The 24694-nt window shown below is 48.8% G+C and overlaps 1 protein-coding gene across 2 annotated transcripts; it reads left to right on the top strand.

Moving 5' to 3' along the window:
- The first annotated feature begins 3082 nt into the window (after window positions 1-3082).
- On the top strand, window positions 3083-22776 carry Rhobtb2 (Rho related BTB domain containing 2). 2 transcript variants are annotated; one of them, XM_028758701.1, is made up of 10 exons: window positions 3083-3591; window positions 7432-7633; window positions 8492-8595; window positions 9682-9867; window positions 10745-11763; window positions 12037-12155; window positions 14098-14248; window positions 18964-19052; window positions 19783-19888; window positions 20012-22776. In XM_028758701.1, the coding sequence occupies exons 2-10, from the start codon at window positions 7442-7444 to the stop codon at window positions 20230-20232; spliced, it is 2187 nt and encodes a 728-aa protein (XP_028614534.1). In that variant the 5' UTR covers window positions 3083-3591; window positions 7432-7441; the 3' UTR covers window positions 20233-22776. The 2 variants fall into 2 exon arrangements, with proteins under 2 accessions (XP_028614534.1, XP_028614535.1); XM_028758702.1 differs by lacking the exons at window positions 3083-3591; window positions 7432-7633 and adding an exon at window positions 7724-7861.
- The last annotated feature ends 1918 nt before the right edge of the window (window positions 22777-24694 follow it).

Raw genomic sequence — 24694 nt, 5'->3', positions numbered from 1 at the left:
CAACGAGGCACTACTTCCAGTGCCAAGGGAGGGAGGCCACTGCAGGGCAGCCTGGAAGGGCAATGCCGATGGCCAGCTAAGGAGGAGGTGATGGATCAGGCACCCGGTGACTCCAAGCTGCAGGAAATGGGCTGAACAGGATAGAAGGAAGAAGGGGGAAAGGGAGTAGGGCGAGTAGAAACTCCAGGCCTGGGAGGAAACCTGACAGAAGGAGAAGCAGGCCTCAGAGATGGTCTGGTCAGCTCAGATGATGGGCGGCTGCAGTGAGAGCTGGCTGCCAGTTGTTGGGGAAATCCCAGCCTCAGAGATCTACCACTGAAAAGTTGGGCAGATAAAGTCAGGCAGTGGTGGGTCGCTTCTTTCATTCTCGCACTCTGGAGGCAGGGGCATGAGGTTCTCTGAGTTTGAGGGCAGCCTGGTCTACAGAGTGACTTCCAAGATAGCCACGGCTACACAGAGAACCTCCACTTCAACAAACCACAAAAAAGAAAGAGAAACAAACAACAAAATAAAGAAATATAAATGTTGAGTAGAGAGATAAGGCAAGCGTGGTCCCAGGGATGGATAAGGAGCCTGGGAAGAAGGGGGAGGCACAGCTCGGGGGAAAAGTGCCATGTCAAAACAGGACTGAGTGGACTCTGACTGGGAATGCTGGAGAGGTGAGGTGACGGGAAGACTTCTGACTTAGTCAGGGTTACTATTGCTGTCTGTGATGAAACACCACGAGCAAAATTAAATCAGAGAGGAAAGGGTTTATTTGACTTATACTTCCACGTCACTGCTCATCATTGAAGGAAGTCAAGACAGGAACTCAAACAGGGCAGGAACCTGGAGGCAGGAACTGTTGCAGAGACTGTGGAGGGGTGCTGCTTACTGGCTTGCTTCCCCTGTCTTGCTCAGCTTGCTTTCTTACAGAACAGAAGATAGACTGGGCCCTCCCCAACAATTACTAATTAAGAAAATACAGGCTTGTCTACAGCTCCGTTTCATGGAGCCATTTTCTTAATTGTGAGTCCCACCTCTCAAATGACTTCAGCTTGTGTCAAGTTGACATAAAACTATCGAGCACAACTTCTGTTTGAAGAAAAGATGCAAGAGGCAATTGGGGACTGTATACCCAGGCAGGGGTGGGAATGATTCAGGCTACCTCTCCAGCTAGTCACTGGCTCAGCCCTGGCCAGTCTCCTGACTATGAGCAGGTTTACAGCTTTGACATTGGGGTCCAAGACTGGACCCCAAACCTGCATCTTGGACCCTCCTATGACCCAGCCTGGCTGTCTCTCCCAAGAAGAAGAGGCATTGGCTAGAGAGTTACAGGCTCAGAGGCAAACATCTCGAGCTCCCCTCTAGCAAAGGAGAGGCCGTTTTGCCTGCTCAGCATTGTACAAGTGACGTGCTGCTGGGCATATGAAAGGTGATACCAGAGCACCCAGGTGGCAGAGCTGGGTAGAGAGGCTAGGGTATGGGGGGAGGGGCCATTGCCTGCTGTAGAAACCCAGAGATGTGTCATACTGTGTTTTCCCTTTGTACAATCACTCTTAGGAACATAAGAAACCAAGTGAGACTCTTCTGTGCCAAATACAGAGGAAGAACATAACTGAGCAAAGCCTGCTTTCTTCCTTAAACATGTATTTGAACTAGAACTTGTTTTATGAAGGTTGAGTCTGAACAGGAAGTGTGAGGAAGCACTTCCGGTCACTGTCAACCTTCTCTCCAGCTCTGGGTTGGTGTTGGAGGCGGGGTGGGGGTGGGGGTGGGGGACAGGAAAGTATCTACCTACTGCACAATGAGTAAACGAGCCGGAATACACACTTACTACAGGTGCCCGAGCAAGCAACTCTCAGTCATATGCACTCTCAGATGAGCCATATTTCAGACAATACAAACTGAGTATTTGTTTATGGCAGGGTCTTCCTACATATTGACCTCAAACTTTCCATCCTCCTACCCCAATCCCCTCAATGCTGGGGTTAGAGATGTGCACTTTGGCCACTGAACTTGGCCAAAATTCAGTTTTTCTTTGACTTTGGATAGAGGTAGAAAAATCTCTCTTTCATATCATATTTTGCATAAACCAACATTAAAATGGATCTGCATTCTCAAAAAGCAAGTCGGAAGTGTGATAGGGGAAGTTGACGTGTGAAGTTTGCCAGTCTGCTTTAAAAACTGTCCAGAGATAATTGACAAGAAGTGTAATTCCTAGCAGTGCAGACCATTCTACCACACCCAGCCTTGACCACGGACGCTTCTGATGGACAGGATGGATGGCATTGGACTCAATCCATTTTTATTTTAGTGTTTAAAGACAAGATTTTGCTTTGTAGCCCAGGCTACTCTTGCACTCATGACAGTTCTTTTGTCTCACCCAGCCAAGTGCTGGGGATGACAGCCACTATATTTGGATTGAATTGCTGTACCGAAGAGCACCCAGAGAGGACTTAGGTAGGGTTTCTCTGGCTAATAGTTCCAAGGCATTCTTTGCAAAGTTATGATGATACTAGTGAACTCTCTGTGACAACAGGTTGGGATGGGAACCCCTGAAGAAAGTCTCCGTGGCAGACGGGTAAGAAAGTAGAGGTATCCATACAGAAACTCACTAAGAGCTCCTGAAGTCGGAGCTGCAGGGATAACGCAGGAAGAAAGATCCCCCAGTACTTGAAAAGCTCGCAAGGAGATAGAGCAGTTGTGTGCGGTTAGAGGCTTGGCTGAATTAGGGAGAAACAGGAAAATCTTCCCGTGGCCCTCTGACTTGCATTCCCAGGGCGCACTGCCGGCTGAATTTCTTCCTAGCCTCTTGGGGAAAACCATCCTGAGAGTCCTGCAAGGTTTTGAGGCTGGCGAGGTCAGCTGCTGGCCATTCGTGGTTCCCAGGGGAAAAGGGAGGAGGCGCAAAGACCAGGAGAGGAGCAGAGGGGCGTGTCCGGGATCGGAGGCGTGTCTCGGGCGTGGCCTCCAGGTGTCCAATCCCCATCGCTCCCCTTTCCACCAACCGCGCGCCGTTGTGGGCGGTCCCTGTCACAGCGACCGTTCCTGGGTGCAATTTTTTTTTCCTTTTTTTATCTCTCCCCCCCAACCCCCCCAACTTTGCTTTTTTTGTGAATGAAAAAAGGAGGTCGTGAGCGGTCCCGGGGACTGCGGCGCTCCGCGTCTTAAGGCTGCGCGCGTGCGGCGGCCTCACCCGGCGCCTCGCTCTCTAGCGCGACGCCCGCAACCTCTGCAGCGCAGCCGGGCGGCGGCGCGGCCCAGCGGCCGGAGGTAGGAGCGGCGGCGCGCAGCCGGGCTCCGCGAGCCTCCATGACATTGGGCGCCTGGGGCGCGCGGAGATGCTGATCCGGAAGAGGCAGTGGCTGCAGTGCAGCGCCCCAGGCTGCTCACGCGCCGCGGTCCGACCTGGGCTCCTGTGCCAGAGTTTCTTCTGATCGCACCTGAACCGGGACCCCAAGAGGCTGGATCTCCAGCACAGAGCAGCAGCGTCGGCGGCGCCCCAACTTGCACACGCAGAGTGACCCCAGACATCTTACTAAAATGAGCGTGCTTAGCAGGAAGAGATGTGTTCCCTACACTAGAAATTACCCCGTCACATGTAGTGGTGTAAGTACACGATTGATTTCTATTATGGCCGGGTTGCAAGCAGCTTCTGCAAACGTGCAGCCTCGCCTTGGCTCAGCCTTCAGCGCCCTCCCCTCTCCTGCCTGCGTCCCTCCTGACTTCCCTGAGCTCCACTCTTCCCTTGGGCTCTTGCTGAGGCTGCTCGGTTCAGAAGGAAGAGAAACTAACCTTTGTTGGGTATTTTTAGGGAAAACTACACGTTTTGCATCGGCGTGTCGTGCCCCTCCCCCTTCTCTATTTATTTCATTTTTTTAAAAAATTGGGTGTGCAGAGCGGCATGTCAGGAGGGAATAAGAGGTTCAGAGTGGTAGAGGTGTACCTTTTCCCTTTTTCTTTTCTTTCTTTTTTTAAAACCAGTACAATTGAGGTGTTTGCTGACGGCTGTGGAGCTAGCCATTTCTTTGAAGTCAACTCCACTGTGGTCTGTTCAGCTGAGTTTTGGCAAACTCCTGGTGGAAATGTTGAGCTTTCTTTGTTAATGTTCGGGTATCCTAGGGTTGAAAAGGTTTATTCTGTAGTTAGGCTTCTGTTTCTGTTAACGTGATCATTTAAGGTCCCTTTGGGCCTTGCTTTACGTTTTCTGCGTGGGGAGGATCCACCCCTCCACCTTCGCCCATATTACAATGTCAGCTTCCACAGTGGGAGCTCCTTTAATTCCAAACCCACCTTTCCTTTGCTCCTCTCCTCCTGATTCTTCCTTTCTATCCATCTTCCTTGATTTTTACTTTCATTTTCTCGATTTTCCTCCCTTTCACGTTTTTTTGTAAGATGCAGGATGTGGGATATTGGTTGCTAGGAGACAAGCCAGGCTCCCAGGGAGATTGTCGTTTCCTTGACAACCAGACTAGGGCAGCCACAGATGAACAAGCCTCCTATCAGCTGTGGGTGGGAAAGGGGGGCTTTTGAGCTCTGCAAAGAGTGTGTGTAGGGGTGCGGGGGTGGGAATGGGAACCCTTGAGGTTTGTGGGTAATCTGAGCACACCTTCGGATCTGTCCTGGACAGAGCACGAAGAACTGGGAAAGCTGGTGTGCAGAACGCTGTCTGTGAAGAGGGGGCGGTGATTTGGGGACAAGAGTTGGGGGAGAAAATATCAGTGGCTTTAGGATTGTCAAGGGGGTGGATAGAGTGAATTGGAAGTTGTGATACCAAGGGCAGGGTGGAGGATGGTCAGGAGGCTCTGAAGGAATGGGGCTGGGACAACTGTGAAGAAAAGTCTCCAGTCACCGAAGAAGAATGTGCCATAGGGAAAGGGACAATGGGGAAGTTCACTGCATGGTTTGTATTGTCAGGCATCAGCAGTGATCCAGAAAAGTAGTAATATTCTAGAGCAGAAATTATATTAATATTGCCATGATGTCTCCTGGACAGGATCCTCATTTAAGACAGGCCTGATTAAGCAAAAAGTTCTCCTGGCTTAATTGGGCCAGCCTGTATCTTAAAGAAAGATATAATTACACATATGGATATGCAATCTAGCATTATATAATACTATATTACATAAGAAACAAATGCCTCCTTCCACCCAGGCTCCCTTGGCATGAATTTACAAAATTCAAGAACTTTCTTCCAATACCCTTATACCCATTTTCTGGAGGTGGAGACTGAGTCCACAATAAGTGCAGTGGTTTGCCTCTTTCTAGATAAGACAATGGAGCTTGCAGTTGCTAATGGAGGGATGATGATGAGCAAAAGGAAGCAGCAGTTGGCAGATGTATCGGGGAAGTCAGAAGGGGCAGTCAGAGGACATGGGCTTCAGTGTGCAGATGAGATAGAAATTTAAGCAGTCTGTGTTCTAAACTCATGGACAACATCTGCCATCCCCCTACTTGTTGGCTCGCTGTCCCCTACTGAATATTCTGGAAATGAAATCACAAGGTGTGTGTGTGTGTGTGTGTGTCCCCGTTAGGTCATAAAGCAGCTTTACTTGGACATGCCCCTGGATTTAAGACCCCAGGCCCCTCGTACTGTTGGCCTGTGGGTTTCTGTCTTCATAGGTGAGATTCTGTCTTATCTCTTCTTTTTTATTTGACCCCTTGAGGCAGAAACTACACCCACGTGGCTCTTCCTGGTACCCACACATCCCTCAGATGTTGAGACTAGGAACTGTTCAGGACAGAGAAGAGGAAGCAGGAAGCTGATGGCTCTAACAGTGGTGGACAGGACCAGGCAGCGTAACGATGCAGTAGTTGCCATGTAGTCTGGGCCCGAGCTTAGCGGAGACCCTTGTTAGTGGAAGGCCACAGATCCTGTAAGATTGCCGGGAGGAGGGTGAACCTGCCTGGCTGAGAAGTCCTTGCTGCACCTTTCTGCTTAGGTTGCTGAGCTGCATCCCCTTGTGCAAATCCCAGTTGCCACTGGGAAACTTGAGCATTTCAGTTCTGCATTCCTGCATGTTAGCATCTAGTTACAGCGTGCCAGGGACAGAGCTCCTCTGCTGCTGCTGCTGCTGCTGGTGACTTGGCTCTGGTCTTGATGGCTCAGCAGTAAAGCACCTGGGCAGCCTCCAGGACGACTGTGCTCAGCCTTACTGGACCTGGGAAGGCTTACTTCAGAGATGACTCGCTGCCCATTGGGAGTGAGCGGAGGGCGCACTGATAACCCAGGAGTGCACCTGCCCTGCCCCTGCTCCCTCCTCCCCATCTTGCTTCTGGGAGGGTAGACACCAGGGGAGATTTTTAATCCTCAAAGTCTCCTCAAACCCGAGCCTCAGCTTTTTAACCACTGACATGACATGTTAGCTACAGAAGGGCCTTCTGTCTCTTCATCTGATCAATTACCCTCTAGGATGGACAAGCTACTTCTCTGCCTATCACTGAAGGAAACTGAGGCAGAAATTTAAGCTAAGCTTGACCCTCAACTTCCTCTAGCAGCTAGCTCCCCACGTAGACAATTTGTCTGGTTTCTCCTCAGAGTGACGGAGGAATGATGGTCTTCCAGTCTAAGCTTCTTCTTTCTGTGGGAGGTTCGAAGGAGGTAGATCTTACTCTTGGGAGCCGGATGTGGGATAGCCCAGATTGGGTATGGGAAGGCCCATGTACCACAGAGTGTAGTGTTCTGGGCTATGACTCCCTCCATCTCCATCTCAAAGTAGGCCTTCAGCTGAGCAGACACGTGGGCAACGTGACCGAACCAGAGTAGAAAAGGAGAGGCTTGTAGATTCAGCAGGTACATCGAAGGCATCCTACTCAAAAAGGCTGTCAGAAAAGCCCTCCTAGCCAATAAGAGGGTAGGGTAGGAAGATGGAAGTGAACAGGCTGGGTCTTGGAAATTTACCATCTGAGAGGGCCAGGGGAAAAACAGGGGAAGCTAGGGAGAGCTGCTGCCCAGCCCTGACATGTCCATTAAATTTTAAAGTGACTCTGCCCTGGAGCATGCTGGGAAGGGGTGGGACCTGGCCCTAAGTCTGCTTCTCTCAGCTGTTTTGTTCTGCTGCTGCTACAGCCCCAGGGAAGAGGAGGAGAACAGAGGATGAGTGAGCTACCAAGCCGATTCCCTCTCTCTGGGGGAGTGAGGCCAGGCCCAAAGCAGGTCCTGCCCTGGAATCTCTCACAGACTGCCTCCATTCAAGAGCCCAGCTGCAGGATGGTGGGAGACCAGAGGGAGAGGAGCCATCCATCTGGTGGTATTGTGTCACTCATCCTGAATGAGCGTCTGTTTCCTAGGGCCCCTGTAAAGTTGCCCACTCCTCTCTCTTTATGTCAGTGCCAATGCTTGACAAAGAGACAGAGCCAGCTGAGGAGAGCTGCTTACACTGACTCTGGTCCTCAGGGGTAGAGCATGCCAAACTGTCCTGATAGCTCATTTCTTGCCATTAATTTCAGGTCCCAATTAATGGATTCTGACATGGATTATGAAAGGCCAAACGTAGAGACCATCAAGTGCGTGGTGGTGGGGGACAACGCTGTGGGCAAGACTAGGCTCATCTGTGCCCGGGCCTGCAATGCCACCCTCACCCAGTACCAGCTGCTTGCCACCCATGTGCCCACAGTGTGGGCCATTGACCAGTATCGTGTATGCCAGGAGGTAAGACTTCAAGGCCCCTTGGCTGGGGGCCATGCTATGTATGTTGAACTGTAGTTTGGTGTCTAGGGGTGGGGCAGGGGTGGATGAAGCAGAAGGAGCCTCTGGTGAGAGGTCTGAAGGAAGTTCACTCCCAGGGAGGTATCTTTGACCGTTTGTGTTTGCAGTGATGTTCAGGTTACAGTTTCTATTGCTGTGATGAAACACCATGACCAAAAGCAAGTTGGAGAGGTAAGGGTTTATTTGGCTTACACTTCCACACCATAGTCCATCATTGGAGGAAGTCAGGACCGGAACTCAAGCAGGGCAGGAACTTAGAGGCAGGAGCTGATACAGAGGCCATGGAGGAGTGCTGCTTACTGGCTTGCTCCTCCTGGCTTGCTCAGCCTGCTTTCTTATAGAACCCAGGACCACCAGCCCAGGCATGGCACCACACACCATAGGGTGAGCCCTCCCCAGTCAATCACTAATTAAGAAAATAGCCTACAGCTAGATCTTATAGAGATATTTCCTCAATTTCGCTTCCCTCCTTTCAGGTAACTAACTGTAGCTTGTGTCAAGTTGACATGAAACTAGCCAGCACAGATAGGAAGCCGGAGGCTAGGATTCTAACTTTGGCTGAGAACCATGTCTGTGCAATCATAGTCCAAAGTAATAACATGCTCTTCTGAGGCAAGAAGTGTGCTCTTCTAAGGTCTCCCCTGCTTCTGCTCAACATGGAGATTACCCTTGTTAGGTATTCTCCAGAGATATCATGTGGACAGCAAGTTGTACAAGACACATGTACCAGTCCTGTCCTCCCATCAGGGTCGAGCTGGCATCTGTCCCCAAAAACCATTGTCCTGTCTCCCCGTTGCCCAGGTGCTAGAACGCTCCCGAGATGTGGTAGATGATGTCAGCGTCTCCCTGCGCCTCTGGGACACCTTCGGAGACCACCACAAGGACCGGCGTTTTGCTTATGGAAGGTAGGGAAGACCTTAGGGGCTTGCAGTGAGAGGAGGTACGGTGGTGGACATTCCCTGGGGCTGGAGACATCTTGGACTTGGAGGCATGGTGTGAGTCCCAGCTCTGCCACCTACTGAGCAGCTCCCGGATAGTTTTTCTCGCTGTGAGATGGTGATCAGGTCTTTCTTTCTTCCTTTGTTTCTTTTTTCTTTCAACGCTGGACATTGAACCTGGGGCCTCATGCATCATAGGCAAGTGCCCTACCCCTAAGCTACATCTCTAGTCCTTTGCAAAGCAAAATAAAACAAACAAGAGAAGAACTGTATTTTGAGACAAGGTCTTCCAGTGCCCATGTCACCCAGGCAGCCTTGAACTGGAAGTTCTCTGCCTTTCAAATAGCTTGCCTGTACCACCAGGTCTTGCAAAATAGGAGTGTGTGTGTGTATCTAGATATATATATATATATTGGCATTTACACGTACATGCGTGTGCAAATTTGGCTAGGATTGGCTAGAGGTAAACATCAGGATGTCTTCTTTACTCTCCACCTTAGGGTTTCTTGTTTTTGTTTTGCTTTGTTTTTTGGTTTTTTGGGTTTATTTTGGTTTTTTGGGGGTTTTATTTTTTTGAGACAGGGCTTTGTACTGAACCAGGAACATACAGTTTGGTATAGTCTTGTTAGATAGAGTAGAGAGCCCAGGTATTCCACTCCAACCCCCAGCCCTCCAACATCCTGTCACTGTGCCAGGGACACAAATGCCCACAGCCACGCTTGGGTTTTTATGTGAATGTTTGCATACTGGGGATCTGAACTCAGGCCCTCATGCTTGCGTAGGAATCACTCCCTCCGCTTAGCCGTATCCCCAGTCCCAAGTGATAATTTTTAACTCATGAGATAGCCGTGTGGCCAAACGAATCTTTGTGCTTTAAAATGCCTACATAAGTTATAGTCACGCTTATTATGTATTGTGTGGAAACAGGTTCATAAGGCAGGGGTAGGCTGTAGTGCAGAGGGTAGGAGCAAGCAGACATGGTTTCCTCTTTCCAAGGACAGGTAAACCCCCATTAGTTTTCTATGCTGCTAACTTTTCTCTCCCACTCCACAGATCCGATGTGGTGGTTCTGTGTTTCTCCATTGCCAACCCTAATTCCCTCCACCATGTCAAGACCATGTGGTACCCAGAAATCAAGCATTTCTGTCCCAGAGCTCCTGTCATTCTGGTGGGCTGCCAGCTGGACCTGCGCTATGCTGACCTGGAAGCCGTTAACAGAGCCAGGAGACCTTTGGCTAGGTAGGGGTACTGGTGCCCAGCAAGAGGGAAGGGACATGGGGCCAGGGCATCACTGTGGCTCCCTGCTCAACCCAAAAGGAGACCCACTGACCCTTATGTCTCTCCTTTCACTTGGAGCAAATTCACATGAGAGTCAACAACAAACATGCTCATTCATTCATTCATTCACTCACTCACTCACTCACTCATTCACCCTTCTATGCCATTGTATACCCCCTGTGGGAATAGTCTTGTGCTGTATTCCATAAGGTAAGGCAGAGAGGAGAAGATGTGTGTGAGAATATTTGTATGAAAGGGTCTTATAATTCTGTGGTGCTAATATAGTTGGCTCTTCATATCATGGGGCCCACAGCTATGGGTTCAGCCAGTGTAAACAGGAATGTCCAGACTCCCCCACTCCGGTCATTATTCCCTAACTATGGCATGATAACAATTATAGCATAGCACTTCTAAATAATCTAGAAGTGATTTAAAGAAGAACTGAGACATGTACAGGTTATGTAACTACAGTGACACTTTATACAAGGGACTTGAGCTTCCACAGATTTGGAATCTGAGGTGTAACCTGGAACTGAACCTCTTCAGATACTAAGGGATATCTGTCTGTCTGTGATTAAGTGCCAGTGTGAAGCTTTGCATGCAAGTTACCAGAGTGGCGAGGTACAGGCCCTGCTTTGAACTCCGACAGTCAGACAGTGGGGTCTAGCATAGAAAATGAAGCTCTCCTAGCATAGAAAATGAAGCTAAAGGACCCAAGGGCCAGGCAGAAACGAGAGGGATCAAGGGGAAATGCTGAGCAGACCCTCCAGCCTGGAAGAAAATGGCCACGCTCCTTCCATCACCAACACAAGTTTGTTTTCCCTTCTTTACTCACCAGGCCCATCAAGCCCAATGAAATTCTCCCCCCAGAGAAGGGTCGGGAAGTGGCCAAAGAGCTGGGGATCCCTTATTACGAGACCAGCGTGGTGGCCCAGTTTGGTATCAAGGACGTCTTTGACAATGCCATCCGGGCTGCACTCATCTCCCGCCGCCACCTGCAGTTCTGGAAATCTCATCTGCGCAATGTGCAGCGGCCTCTACTGCAAGCACCCTTCCTTCCCCCCAAGCCACCACCCCCCATCATTGTGGTGCCCGACCCCCCCTCCAGCAGCGAGGAGTGCCCCGCCCACCTCCTGGAAGATCCGCTCTGTGCGGATGTCATCCTGGTGCTGCAGGAGCGCGTGCGCATCTTTGCCCACAAAATCTACCTCTCCACCTCCTCCTCCAAATTCTATGACTTATTCCTCATGGACCTGAGTGAGGGGGAGCTGGGGGGCCCCTCAGGGCCAGAGGGCCCCCGCCCAGAGGACCACCGGAGCCACCCTGAGCAACACCACCATCATCACCATCACCACCATGGGCGGGACTTCCTGCTTCGGGCAGCCAGCTTTGACGTATGTGAGAGTGTGGACGAGGCTGGGGGCTCTGGTCCAGCTGGCCTTAGGGCTTCAACCAGTGACGGGATCTTACGGGGTAATGGAACAGGGTACCTGCCAGGCAGAGGACGTGTGCTGTCTTCCTGGAGCCGAGCTTTTGTGAGTATCCAGGAAGAGATGGCAGAGGATCCTTTGACCTTCAAATCCCGGCTGATGGTGGTGGTGAAGATGGATAACTCCATTCAGCCGGGACCCTTCCGGGCTGTTCTCAAGTACCTGTACACGGGGGAGCTAGGTGAGAATGAGCGGGACCTCATGCATATCGCTCATATTGCCGAGCTGCTAGAGGTCTTTGATCTACGTATGATGGTGGCCAACATTCTCAACAACGAGGCCTTCATGAATCAGGAGATCACCAAGGCCTTCCACGTGCGCCGGACCAACCGGGTTAAGGAGTGTTTGGCAAAGGGCACCTTTTCAGGTATGAGACACACTTAGAAGAAGAAGGTTTTCTCTAGGAAATTTTCTGAGGAGCCTAGGTTATCCCCTTAGTATTCAGAATTGGCTTCAGCTCCTAATGCCATGGAAATATGGCTGTCCTGTTGCTCGAGCCAATAGCTTGATGGTCTACAGCCTATTGCTCATATCACATGGTTCCAGAAGGCAGGTGGGTAGTCAGGACCCAGTGACTGCTTGGGGCTGATTCTCCAGCATATCCACTGTGTCCTTACATGATGCCTCTTCTCCTGGACAGATGTGACCTTCATCCTGGATGATGGGACCATCAGCGCCCATAAGCCTCTGCTGATTTCCAGCTGTGACTGGATGGCTGCCATGTTTGGGGGGCCATTTGTGGAGAGTTCTACCAGGGAGGTGAGGCTGGAGATGGGAAGGGTGAGGATGGGAGAGACATTTACGTCATTGAATTTGAGACAGCATCGATTGATGGTACTTTTAGCCCAGGTCATGTTCTAAGCATAGTGATGGACCCAAAACAAGTTTATGAGATGCTTAGAAGAGCCAAGGATTTTTCAATACTCCGGGAAAGAGAATTACAGCATCTTAGTAGCTTGGAAAGCTCTTTCATATATATTTCATTTAATTTTACCCAGACGTACATATAGTAAGCCGAAGCTGTTATATGCAAGAAAGGGATGCCCTGAGAAGTTATGCAACTTGCACAAAGTTATGCAACTAGAAAAAAAAAAGAGGGTGGGTCTGGAACTCAGGATTGACAGTTCCTTGGTTCTGTAATTATACTCTGTGGCTTCCCTGAGACACATGGAAAAGCCCGTGTTCCGAGCTGTCTGCAAAGATGGGTTTTATTATTATTGAGCTATGGGGAGACCAACAGAACAGGAGAAAATGCCATCGGCAAGGTGGGTTGATAGAGATCCTAAAGAGGGGGAATGCACCCTGAAAGGGGCCACACGGAGAAGAGTGGGAGTCAGCCAGGAAGTAGAGGTGAAGGGTATTCCGGTTGTTTGATACCTGACTCTAGGGTGATTGGAACAGGAAATGGTAGACTGGTGTCTGAGTGTGGTAAAGGAGGACCCCTTGCAGGCAGCCCCTTTGCTAGCTCTAGAATTGGCTAGCTAGGCTGGAAAGGACCTCCCAGTCTCTAGATATCAGGGCATCAAATACAGAATATAAAAGCACATAATGAATACAGTCCCCTTTCTCTCTGATCAGTGCCCATCCTCAGCTGACCCATCTTCCTCCTCATTTGCCACCCTCTCGGGTACCAACTCAGCCTAGAGTTGGAAGGGGTTTTTTGATGAGCTCTTAGAAGTGTTCTCCTGCATCTGGTTCCTCTTCATCCTCCTAGACAAGCAGAGTAGCCAGGTGACAGCCTTTGGTGTTTTCTATCATCTCTGTCTCCTGGACCATCGGTTACTCATCAGTCCATCTTATAGTTAACAAGGTTCTACTTTGCACAGATGTATAAATTTCAATGTATCCCTATGCAGTTTTCCCAGCTTGTCTGTCATTTCTTTGCAGTAGGGGTCATGCTCTTTGACTTCTGCCAGGTACCCCTCCTGTCCCCCAATTCCCACCCCTTAGACCATCCTCACTAGATCCTTGACTGGAAAAAAAACAAAAACCAAACCAAGAGCAATCAGCAGTCGCGCTGGGTGAATTAGAAATATGAGCTCTCTAAAGCTTCTGGGAAGGAAGTGCTTAGGGAAGGCTAAGCTGAATAGTTAAGAACTGAACTGGCCTCTGAAGTGGAAGAAGGAGTTGGACATACAGAATATAGGGCCAGAACTCTTTGAAGCCCCCCTGGAGGGAGCCTGTGTGCCCTGGGCATTTCTCAGTACCATAGACACACATTTTAAAGCTTCACCCTATTCTCAGCAAGCCCGGAGAGACTCCCATCTGATAAAAAAAGCAGGTTTTGTTTCTGTGCTGCTGTGAAGTGATCCATCCCAGAGACCCAGAGCAGCAGCACTGAGCAGCCAGCTGGTCCCCTTTGCTCACTCTGTAGCCCACTTCAGCTGTTCCCTGCAGGCACTGGGGACTCTGGGGAGTGGCTGACCCAAATGGCCCCTCCAAGGATCCTCCCCACCAGAGGAGCTTCAGGGAGATGCCAGGAATCTAGGTCCCTTTAGAAGGCACCAGAGCCCCCACTCAACTGATGCTGTCAAGTCACTGAGCCAAGATTATTGGGGTTCCCTAAGCAGACTCAAGAACAGCTCAGAAGGCTGGTTACTGGGGGAGACCAGCCCACTAAGTCAGGTCTGTATCCATCAGGATGAACTCTGGGCCACCCTAGATTTCATGCCCCTTGCCTGCTTCTTCCTCCCCACCCCAGGTGGTCTTTCCATACACAAGCAAGAGCTGCATGAGGGCTGTGTTGGAGTACCTCTACACAGGCATGTTCACCTCCAGCCCAGACCTGGATGACATGAAGCTCATCGTCCTGGCTAACCGTCTCTGCCTGCCGCACTTAGTTGCCCTCACAGGTAACTGACTGTAGTGTTCAGTGACCTCCCTGGGGCAAGGTCACGGAGACTCCAGGGAGTGATTATGCACCCTTTGTTACCTCTCTCCTCCTGGGGACAGGCTGGGATGGGACACCAAGGGAAAAAGTGCTCTTAGAATTCAGTCTGCTGGATAGATGGCACAATGGTTAAGGGCACTAGGCAGCTCTTTCAGAGGACCTGGGTTCAATTCCCAGCACCCATAGGGCAGCTCACATGTCTGTAACTTCAGTTCCAGGAGATCTGACGCCCTCACACAGATAGATACACATTAAAAAAAAAAAAGAGTTCAGTCTGTAATGTTTTGCCTGAGGACATAGATGTACTGTGTGTGTGTGTGTGTGTGTGTGTGTGTGTGTGTGTTTTGCATGGTGATAGGGTCACCTCAGAGGACTCATGGCATCACCAGCCAAATGGTCTCCAGTGTGTGGGGGAGGGGAGGGGGAGAGGAAGAGATCAATCTCCTGGCATCACCAAGTCAGGTGATAACACTTTGACCTTCACTCAGGTAAGGTCAAGAGGTCACAAGGAATAGAACATCTTTCTGTTTCTACTGGATGGTTCTTCCCCTGGTCAACTTCCTGTTCTTTCTTTTCTTCTTCCTCTCCTTCTTCCTCTTTGACTTTATTCTTTCCTCCTTCTTCCAGAAACATAAGGCAAACATTGACCAGCCACTCACACACAGTTCCTCCTCAGGATTGTGAAAGCTGGGCTGTAATCAGAGCTAACATGGGGCAGAGGCAGAAGGAGCCTAAGTTCAAGTTTTGCCTGAGCTACAGAATCCGTTTAATTATTCTGGAAGACTTAGCAAACCTTGTCTCAAAGAAAGAGCCTAGGGATGGGCTGTAGCTCAGTGGTGGGCGCTTGTCTACTTGTACAAGGCCCTGAGTTTAGTGTCTAGTGTCAAAACACATGTTGGGGTAGGGGAAGAGGGAGAGAGGGAATATTATGAGAGATAAAACTGAGCTTTTAAAATGAGCCAGTCCTGGAAGCCTTCAAGGCAAGGATGACATGAGCAGTTAGGAGATGCAGCAGGAGGCAGCCAGGTGCCCACAGTGGGAAGGGCACCTAAAGATGGACACCCACGCAGACAGCTTCTGTGGCTGTTGGTGTTTGTGTTGCTGTTGATTTAGATACCAGTGTTAGTGTTGAGATCAAGATTGATTTTCCTGGGCAGGTCAGGAGATGGCAGAGAATTGCCTTAGAACTTGAGTTGGGACTTAGGCAAGGGTCAGGGTCAAAGCTTCTGGATCCCTGGGAAGTTAATTAAGATTGAGGACAGACAGCAGGGAATCATCAATCAGAACTGAACATTAAGAACCAGGCCTACAAGGGAGTCCAGTGACCCAAGTGAAGGGCAAGAGGGACTTTAGGGTTGGGAGTAAGACCTGCATCTTGGGATTACAGTTTTAGCACTCTTTGGTGCCTATGGAAAATGGTGTAACCTTTCCAGGGGCCATGACATTTCAAAACCTGACATGGACTAATTCTGTTTTCAGAAGGCTATCTCTAAAGTAATGACCTCGGGGAAAACTAAACCCATAAAGGTATTTCTAGGAGTTCTTTTCATTAGGGCAGGAATTGGAAGCAAGTTGGAGAAGCACCCTTGGTTAAGCCCACACAGGTAATTTTCACACAGTTATCATTTAAAATATCAAACTGCACTGTCCTGCGGAAAGCCTTGCAGACAGTAACGTCTAATTACTTTTCCCCCAGAGACGATCTGTGCAAGTTAGAAAATGTGCACTAAACTGTGACCATCATCCGCCTTGTGAAAGATCTGTGGGAGCCGCAGAGTTTCAGCTGGTCGATGCATTACAATTTCTGAGGTTGTCAGTTCATACTTAATCTTGTTTGTTGTTAAATACAACACAAGTATCAATGAAGTATATATTTCGTTTAATGAATTCTACAGCAAAATCCTTTTCTCAGTTTGATGAGTGCCAGGAACTTGAACCTCCCTGGCCACACCTCTCTCTCCTCTTTACAGATTCCTGTTTTCCCCTCAGAGGTACCCACACTTCGAGGCATTCTTCTCTTGCAGTCTGTAGTTTCATCATCCAAGCATGCTTCCTTTAAACATTAGAGCTCAGTTTCACTTTTTTTTTTTTTTTGGTGTTATCTTTTGAATCTCATTTAATCAATGAGTACCTGTTCGTTAAAAAAAAAAAACTTTATAAAGTTAATTGTTGAAAAACAAACTATCATAGTTTGCTGTCTGCTGTTGTGATTTAAAAAAAAAATGAGCAAAGTCAATTTAGGGGAGGAAAGTGTTAAGCTTACAATCCATCAAGGGAAGCCAAGATAGGAGCTATTTATTTATTTTATATATAGGAGTACACTGTAGCTGTCTTCAGACACATCAGAAGGGGCATCAGATACATCATAGATGAGCCACCATGTGATTGCTGGGAATTGTACTCAGGACCTCCAGAAGAGCAGTCAGTGCTCTTAACCACCGAGCCATCTCTGCAGCCCTGGGAACGCTGCTCACTGGCTTGCTCTCCGTGGCTCACTCAGCTTGTTTGCTTATCTAACCAGGACCTTCTGCCTAGAGTTGGTTATGCCCACAGTGGGCTGGGCGCTCTCACATCGATCAGCAATGGAGAAAATGCCCTCACAGACAAGCCCACAGGCCAATCAGATGAAAGCAGTTCCTAGATACAGAGGTTCCCTCTTCTCAGGTTGACTCTAGTTTGTGTCAAGTTGACAGAAAGTAACCAGCATATGCCTACTCTGGTTTTTAAGTGTACATTTGTTTGTTTGTTTGTTTATTGTGTGATGGTCTAAGGACAACTTTTGGGAGTTGGTTCTCTCCTTTCACCCTATGAGCTTTGGGGATCAAACTCAAGTGTTCATGTTCGGCAGCCAGTGCTTTTACCTCCTGAGCCATCTCACAAGACCTAGACTGGTCTTGCATTTTTCCATGAGATTTTTTTTAACTGATTGCATCCCTCCTCCTCCTCCTCCTCTTCCTCCTCCTCCTCCTCTTCCTCCTCCTCTTCTTCTTCTTTTTTGAGATGGGGTCCTTTTGTAGGCTAGACTTGATTCGTACTCTGATCCTCCTGCCTCCACCTCAAGACATACCTAGCTTATGTGGTGCCGGGATGGAACCCAGGGCTTCAGGCATGGTAGTTCACTACCAACTGAGCTATAACCTCAGTCCCACAATTCTGTGTTCATGGTGTAGTTAATATAATTCTCTCCCAAACATATTTCTTATAAACTAGCTATTCGATTTCGGGTCTAGATCCTGATGCATTAAAAAAAAAACAATACTGCCTTCAGTAATTTTTCTTCATCAAAAGAAAAAGATTGTCTGATTTTATTGTTTCCTTCCTTCCTTCCTTCCTTCCTTCCTTCCTTCCTTTCTTTCTTTCTTTCTTTCTTTTGGTTTTAACATTCATTGAGTATCACTGTCTAGACCTGTCAACTAATTAGATGTTCTAAAAAGATACTATCCCAACTCAATCACTCTCTTCTGCAAAGTGAGAAAGGCCCATCACTTACTGTTTGGTTACCCAGTAATAGAGCTTCTGTAGTTAAAACAGTAATACTTGGTCCTTTCCTTTGAGTTTCTGAGATAGAGATCTTTCCTCCCACCCTTGAGGGTGACCAGTTTTTATTTGTGTGTATTTAAAAAGTGTCATCATGAACAAACATGATTGTTTTCCTTTCATTGTACTATTCTTTTGTTTGGTTGTTGTTTTTAAGACAGGGTCTTATAAAGCCCAGATTGGCCTTGAACTTGCTTTGTAACTTAAGTTGGCTTTGAACTCCTGATTCTTCTGCTGAATCCTCCAGAGTGCTAAGATTGTAAGGCATGCACCACCACAACCAACATTTGTTCTTTTTGAAGTTCAGATACCATACCTTTAGCCAATAGTGTCTCTTCACATTTGCTCTGGAGTCCTTGACATCTTTGCTGTCTAGAAGAAAAATGTCCTAGCTCCACCATGTTTCAGATCTGGAATCAGCCATTTCTCCAAACACCCTGGTTTCTTTGTGGTAATGGACCCAGGTCCCTGTACATGCTGCTAATGCCAGTGGAAGTGCTCACTGGTCTTGGGATACTTCTATTTCCTGGTCTTTCCTGTCGGAGGAGCTGGAAAAACATACTCATCTTTTTAAGGATGAAATACCTCCTGGGTTTATTCTGATACTTTTAATTAAATTCAGGACCAAGGGAGTTTATTCCTCATATAAATATTTGGATGTAAGCTGAAAGATTAATACACCATTTGTTAATAAGTCTAAATTAATTTGAATAAGTAGGTTTAACCCATAGTTCTTTGTCAGAGTTCTCAGGCTGTCTTCATTTTCAACAAACATGAGTTTCAGACTGTCTTCCATCAGTGGCTAATTGTACCAAGGACTGCGATCTTCTGTGTAGCAGATTATATGGTGGGACCTGCGTAGTTTGGAAAAAACAAAAAAACAAAAACCCTCTTAGCTAGCCTAGCAGCTTTTTCCATTTCCCATTCCTGCCCCGCCCCACCGAGGTCTTACCCTCATCCCTGTTTCCCCTCTGATAGGAACAAACTTAAAGTCTCCTTTGGTCTTTCTGGCCTGTTGGGGCTTACCCTGGCCTGATCAGTTTGAACTCCTTCCTATAGCAGTCCCCTGATGTGGTCCTTAAGCACGGTAGGTCCTTGATCGTATTTCTTCAGCTGATTGTTGCTGTATGTGTGTCACAGAGCAGTACACAGTGACCGGACTGATGGAGGCGACCCAGATGATGGTGGACATTGATGGGGATGTCCTTGTATTCCTGGAATTGGCACAGGTATCGTGACAAGGGAAGGAAGTGACAAGTCTTGACTCCGGGCTCTGCCCATAGGCAGAGTGTACGGCTCTGGGAGGTGATGGGTCGGGATAATGTACAGCCCTGGCTTCCCAGCCGGGTAGAGTTTATGTCATCTTATATATCAGGAAGCAGCTAGAGACCATTTGAACATCTGCAAAAGGAGCTGACCATGAGATAGAGGGACTGAGACCATAGGTCGTCAGTGGGACCCCAGGATAGGGCTTGGGTCATATAGGGGGTGCTGAGGTTCACTGCCTCTGTAGTGCCTCTGAAGTTAACTCCTTGCATCCTTATTGCCAAGCAAATGAGTCACAGTGGCAGGAATTGGACCTTTGAGTGTGGCTGGTGCCAGGTTTTCTAAGCTCAGTTGCCCACTTCTTGGTGCAGGCTGTGTTGTTTGCAGATGGGAGAAGGGAACCCTGGTGGGGTAAGAGCTGAGAAGAGCAGATACCAGAGGAAGGGCATGAGGGACATGAACATCAGAAGTACACATGCTGGAGGCAATTGTGGGGTTAGTAATAGGGCCCAGGAGCCCACGTTAAGCATTGCCTTGCCCAGTTTTAGCAAGGGAAGGGATGCTTGTGAGGACCGGGCCCCTTGTGATTGCAGAATATCTATGAGCGGGCGATGCCCAGAGCTGCTGCTCCACAGGCCCCTGTGTGGAGTCCCTGCTCCAATAGGGATGTGTTTCTTTCTGTACCACTCACAGTTCCACTGCGCGTACCAGTTGGCCGACTGGTGTCTTCACCATATCTGCACCAACTACAACAACGTGTGCCGCAAGTTCCCCCGGGACATGAAGGCTATGTCTCCAGGTAAGTCTCTGTGTTAACCCCACAAGCATCTGCGGCAGGAGCTAACCCGAACCATGGGCAGGGTAGGCTTAGCACTGCCCTGAGAGTACCTCCTAATTTCACACCCCTTGCATTGTGCTCTAGAAAACCAGGAGTACTTTGAGAAGCATCGGTGGCCGCCAGTCTGGTACCTAAAAGAAGAGGACCACTATCAGCGTGCGCGGAAGGAGCGAGAGAAAGAGGACTATTTACACCTGCGGAGGCAGCCCAAACGGCGGTGGCTGTTTTGGAACAGTCCCTCATCACCGTCCTCCTCAGCAGCGGGCTCGGCGTCCCCATCCTCCTCTTCCTCGGCTGTGGTCTGAGATGCTGCCACCTTCTTCTGATCCCGCTGCTGTTGTCCTCATTAGCCCTTGTCCTTCTGCTCTTCTGTATCATCCCCTCTACCCGACAGGTGATGAGGGAATTCACCTAACCAAAATCCTAAGGGCAGAGCCGTTCTCACCAGCCAATGTGGCTCAGGCTAAGAGGAGCCAGGCCCTGCAGATCAGAACAGGGTCCACCTACAATTCCAGGCAGGGCAGGAAAACCTCTGCCCCAAGGTGGGGAGCAGGAAAGAGCTCAGAGCTCTGATATTTTCTCTCTGGACTTGACAATAGAGTCAATGGAGGAAAGCTTCCCTGTACATGGGCTTGTCTGTATTGGTGTGTGCTCTGGCCAGAGCGGCAGCATCCTCCCCAGGAGCTGGTCATATTTTTCCATCAACAGACTTTTGAAGGTTGCAAGTATTTTGTGAGCATCATCCTGTGGGCTTACTCAAATCCTTACTTAAGAAGTCAGGCTAGAAAAGATGTCTTCAGAGCCCACATCAACACTTCTCCGCCATGAGGTGTGGCTGCTAGGGGGAGAATGGGATAAACTGCATTCTGCCACCATCCTTTCAGGACTGACTCCAGGCAGTGCAGACTTAGTGGTGGGTAGCAGCATTGATTCAATGTTCAGGTTTGTAGGCAGCACCTCAGTACAATGTGAGTTTTCTACTTCACCCTTCCTGCACTTGTTACGTTTGACATGGAGGGAGGAGGAGGAGGAGGAAGGATGGGTTCTGTGCTCAGCAATTTCATGTTTCTCTACGGTCTCTTTCCCTGCCTCTGGGTACCACTGCCTTTTATGAGGTGGGAGCAAAAACAGCCCAACAGGAGAAATGCAAACTCAAAAGTACCACCAAGATCACTCTATCCTTTGTCTGCCCAAAAGAATGAAGTTCTAAGAAGAGCCTGCAGGGTATACATTTTCATAAAGCCGAATGGAGGCCTCTATTATGTGGCTATAAAGGGTCAGTAGTACCAACCACTTCAATGCCTTTCAGGAGAGGACCTGTACCCTCCATATCTGAGGCTGCTGTTCCCCGAGGCTTGGTGGTTCTAGGTTCCAGGGTTGTGAGGAAGGCTTGGGCTCAAATGGATCTGGACCTTTCCCATCTTGATGCAGGATGCCTTTCTCTTCCCAAGGTGACTCCACAGGATGTTCGTGGAGCGCGTGCTTTCTTGGGGGTGAGGGGCTTTCAGCAGGGATTAAATGTCAGAAAAGGGCACACTGGAGAATAGGCCACACAGTCAACCTGGTACTGGCTGGGGATAAAGGGAAGGAGAAAACGAGGAGAGCAGAGCAGGAAGGAAAAGATGATAGTCTAAAGAGGAATTGGGGTGACTGGAGGATTGACATAATGCCTGGAAGCCCCCATGGGACTAACACTGGGCCTCGGTTGACCCTTCCCATTTCCTAATTATGATCCACACATCACCACCTTTACCCTTTCTCTAGACTTATGAGGTGAAGTCCCATGAGGGAGTAGTAGGTCATGAGAGTTCTGGGGTCCCCTCCCCTGAGAAAATGCTTTAGGTAGGAAATACTGGCTGAGTCCCCAGGACCTGGATAGGTGGACCTGGATAGGTTCCTTAGGCTGGGATGAAAGCAACCCCAGAAACAAATGCAACCCTATAATTGTATGGTACCCAGGATCTACAGTTCTGTTTGCCTTGTCAGAAAGAACAGGCAGTAGCAGGTCTCACAGTGCTGATTATTCTGTAGTCTGAGCCTGGAACCGCCAAGCCTGCAGTTGCCTATTGGTTAAGTCCTCCAGAATTGCTGCTTGGAGAAGTATGTTGTGTGCTGCCCTCTACTGGCTGGGTGTACCCTGCTACTGAATTCTACATGGCTTCTAGTGTAGAGAAGCCTGTACCCATGGAAAAGGCAGGCAGCCTCTCACGCCTTTCTTGGAGGACAGAGGAGTACATATCTCTTGGGAACTGAAAGTGATAGGTAGAGGTCTGTCATAACGAGCAAGGGGAATTGGATCTCCCAAGTGATTTACAGGGCCAAGCAGCCTGGGCATCACTGGTGATGAGGATGGACAGGCCAGTGGGAGAAAGATCTGTGGAGTTGGAGGAAGAACCAAGGAGAGTGGTCAAGGAACAGCATGCCCTGCCCACCATGCCCCGCCCAGGCCAGTTCACCCCTCAGGGACCCACCCCACCCCCACAGCTGCCAGAGCCGGTGTGCATCAGGTGGAGCCCTGCGGCCTTGTATAACCACCCAGGGGCAGTGGGGGGCTATGAGTGAGCCAGGAGAGGGAGGTGCAGCTTGCAGTCCCTTAGTGCATGGGTGCTCTGGATTCCAGGGAGACAGAAGCAGGAGAAACTCCAGTGTGGGACAAGCCTGTGGCAAATGCCCCCAGGGGTGGGGCAGTGTCCCAAGAACATGCTCCCCTGGACTATGTCACATGTCACTCAGTGTTGTCTTTGAGGATGGGGGTACACAAACAAACAGACAACCCCCACACCTTTTTATATAAGGTTTCATATTTAATTTGGTCATGAATTCATAATACATGAGTATTTTGTATCTAATGACAAGTCTTGTACTGTTTTATGTTACCAACACACTTCTAAGAGGGATAAGGAAGGGCATCAAGTGTGAGGGTGAAACACCTGCTCTTGGGGCTGAGTCCTTACAGAGCCCAGCAAACCCTCATGTGCACTCCTGACGTCTGCATGGATGCTTACACTCGGATACCATAACGAACACTGGCAAGGATAATACTCAGAAGTGGGTGGGTGGGGGGTATCCCTCCTGAAGCTACATGAATGCCACAGCAACAAGACTACAGAATGCCTGGGACCAGACACCTAGGCAATTATCCTTCTGTGTGTCGAATCTACTGGAGAAGGCTCTGCTAGAAGGAGGGATGAAAGAATGAGGCCTTACGATCGTTCAGCGGTTTAGAGCACTTGCTCTTGCCGAGTACCTGGGCTCAACGTCAAGTACCCACATGCTGGATCACAACCATCTGCGACTCCAGTTCAAGGGGATCAGACTGACCTCCAAAGGCACCAGGCATGCCATGTATATATATATGCAGGCAAAACATTCATACACAGCAAAACTAAAAAAATAAAAATAACAAAATAGATGATGGCCAGGTATGCTGCCATATCTTTTTTTTAAAGATTGATTTATGTATGTAAGCACATTGTCACACTCTTCAGACGCACCAGAAAAGGGGATCGGATCCCATTAGAGAAGGATGTAAGCCACCATATGGCTTCTGGGAATTGAACTCAGGACCTCTGGAAGAGCAGTCAGTGCTCTTAACCACTGAGCTACCTCTCCAGCAATGCTTTTAATCCCAGAACTTGGAAGTCAAACGCAGGCAAAACTCTTTGAGCTGGAGACCATCCTGAACTATATAGTAAGTTGAAGGTCAGCCAAGGCTACATATTGAGACTCTGTCTCAAAAAACAAGTAAGCGTAAAAAAATGATAGGAATCCATACAGGACAAAAATCTGCATGTGTCAGCTCTCCAGAAATCCCTATCACAGTATCGAAAGGTAGCTATTTCTAGATCTGGATCTGGTGGGCTGTGATTCCGGCCCTAGAAAGGCTGAGATGGGACAGTGGTGAGTTTCTGTGTTTACTCTCACAATGGTCAAATGCTTACGGGGTGCATGGAGGAATCCATACAGGACAAAAATCTGCATGTGTCAGCTCTCCAGAAATCCCTATCACAGTATCAAAAGGTAGCTATTTCTAGATCTGGATCTGGTGGGCTATGATTCCGGCTCTAGAAAGGCTGAGATGGGACAGTGGTGAGTTTCTGTGTTTACTCTCACAATGGTCAAATGCTTACAGGGTGCATGGTCCTCAAGGGTTACCCCAGTTAGCATTTTTTATATCCAAACACTGTGTCCAACCCAGCAAACTCACTTCAAGTGTGAAATACAGACAATTGGGAATTAGATTCAAGAGAGACATACTCTCAGTAGGGTGCCCACTAGCACCTGGAGGAAGGGCGCACTGTGCAGCTGTGTAGTGCTCAGTTTAACAGTGAACAGCAGTGGCCATGTTTGGAAACCTTTTATCTGTTCTCAAGGACACGAGTTCCCACCCTTGGACTGTTTAATTCTTCCTTCTGTTATAGAGTGGTATTTTGTCTCTGGACAAGGGGTCTTGGTAGACCCATGAAATGAGAATGCTAGAATCTGGACAGAAGTACCTTCTTTGTCCCCAGAGTCAGCGCTCAACAAGCTGAGACAGCATGCACATTACACAGGAGCTTATATGAACCAACTGGCCTCGGACTTTTGATCTTCTTGGCTCTGCCTCCCGAGTGTTAGAGTGATAGGCAGGTTCCACCATACCTTACCAATTGTGCCTTGTCTAGGAACAAAGGTAAACCAGGATGCTGGAGGTGTGTTCGAACATTTATCTAGGATCTATGTTCACAGAGGCTCTGTGTTCAACTTGAAATAGGACAATACAGTAAT

This window comes from Grammomys surdaster, unplaced genomic scaffold, assembly GCF_004785775.1.
Source record: "Grammomys surdaster isolate TR1022 unplaced genomic scaffold, NIH_TR_1.0 126219, whole genome shotgun sequence".
Taxonomy (NCBI): Eukaryota; Metazoa; Chordata; class Mammalia; order Rodentia; family Muridae; genus Grammomys; species Grammomys surdaster.
This window is presented reverse-complemented; position numbering and strand designations above follow the sequence as displayed.

Coding starts and splice junctions, on each gene's coding strand:
- Rhobtb2 (XM_028758701.1), top strand. CDS start 7,442: ATGGATTCTGACATGGATTATGAAAGGCCAAACGTAGAGACCATCAAG. Junction 8,596..9,681: donor CGGCGTTTTGCTTATGGAAG/GTAGGGAAGACC, acceptor CCCACTCCACAG/ATCCGATGTGGTGGTTCTGT. Junction 9,868..10,744: donor GCCAGGAGACCTTTGGCTAG/GTAGGGGTACTG, acceptor TTTACTCACCAG/GCCCATCAAGCCCAATGAAA.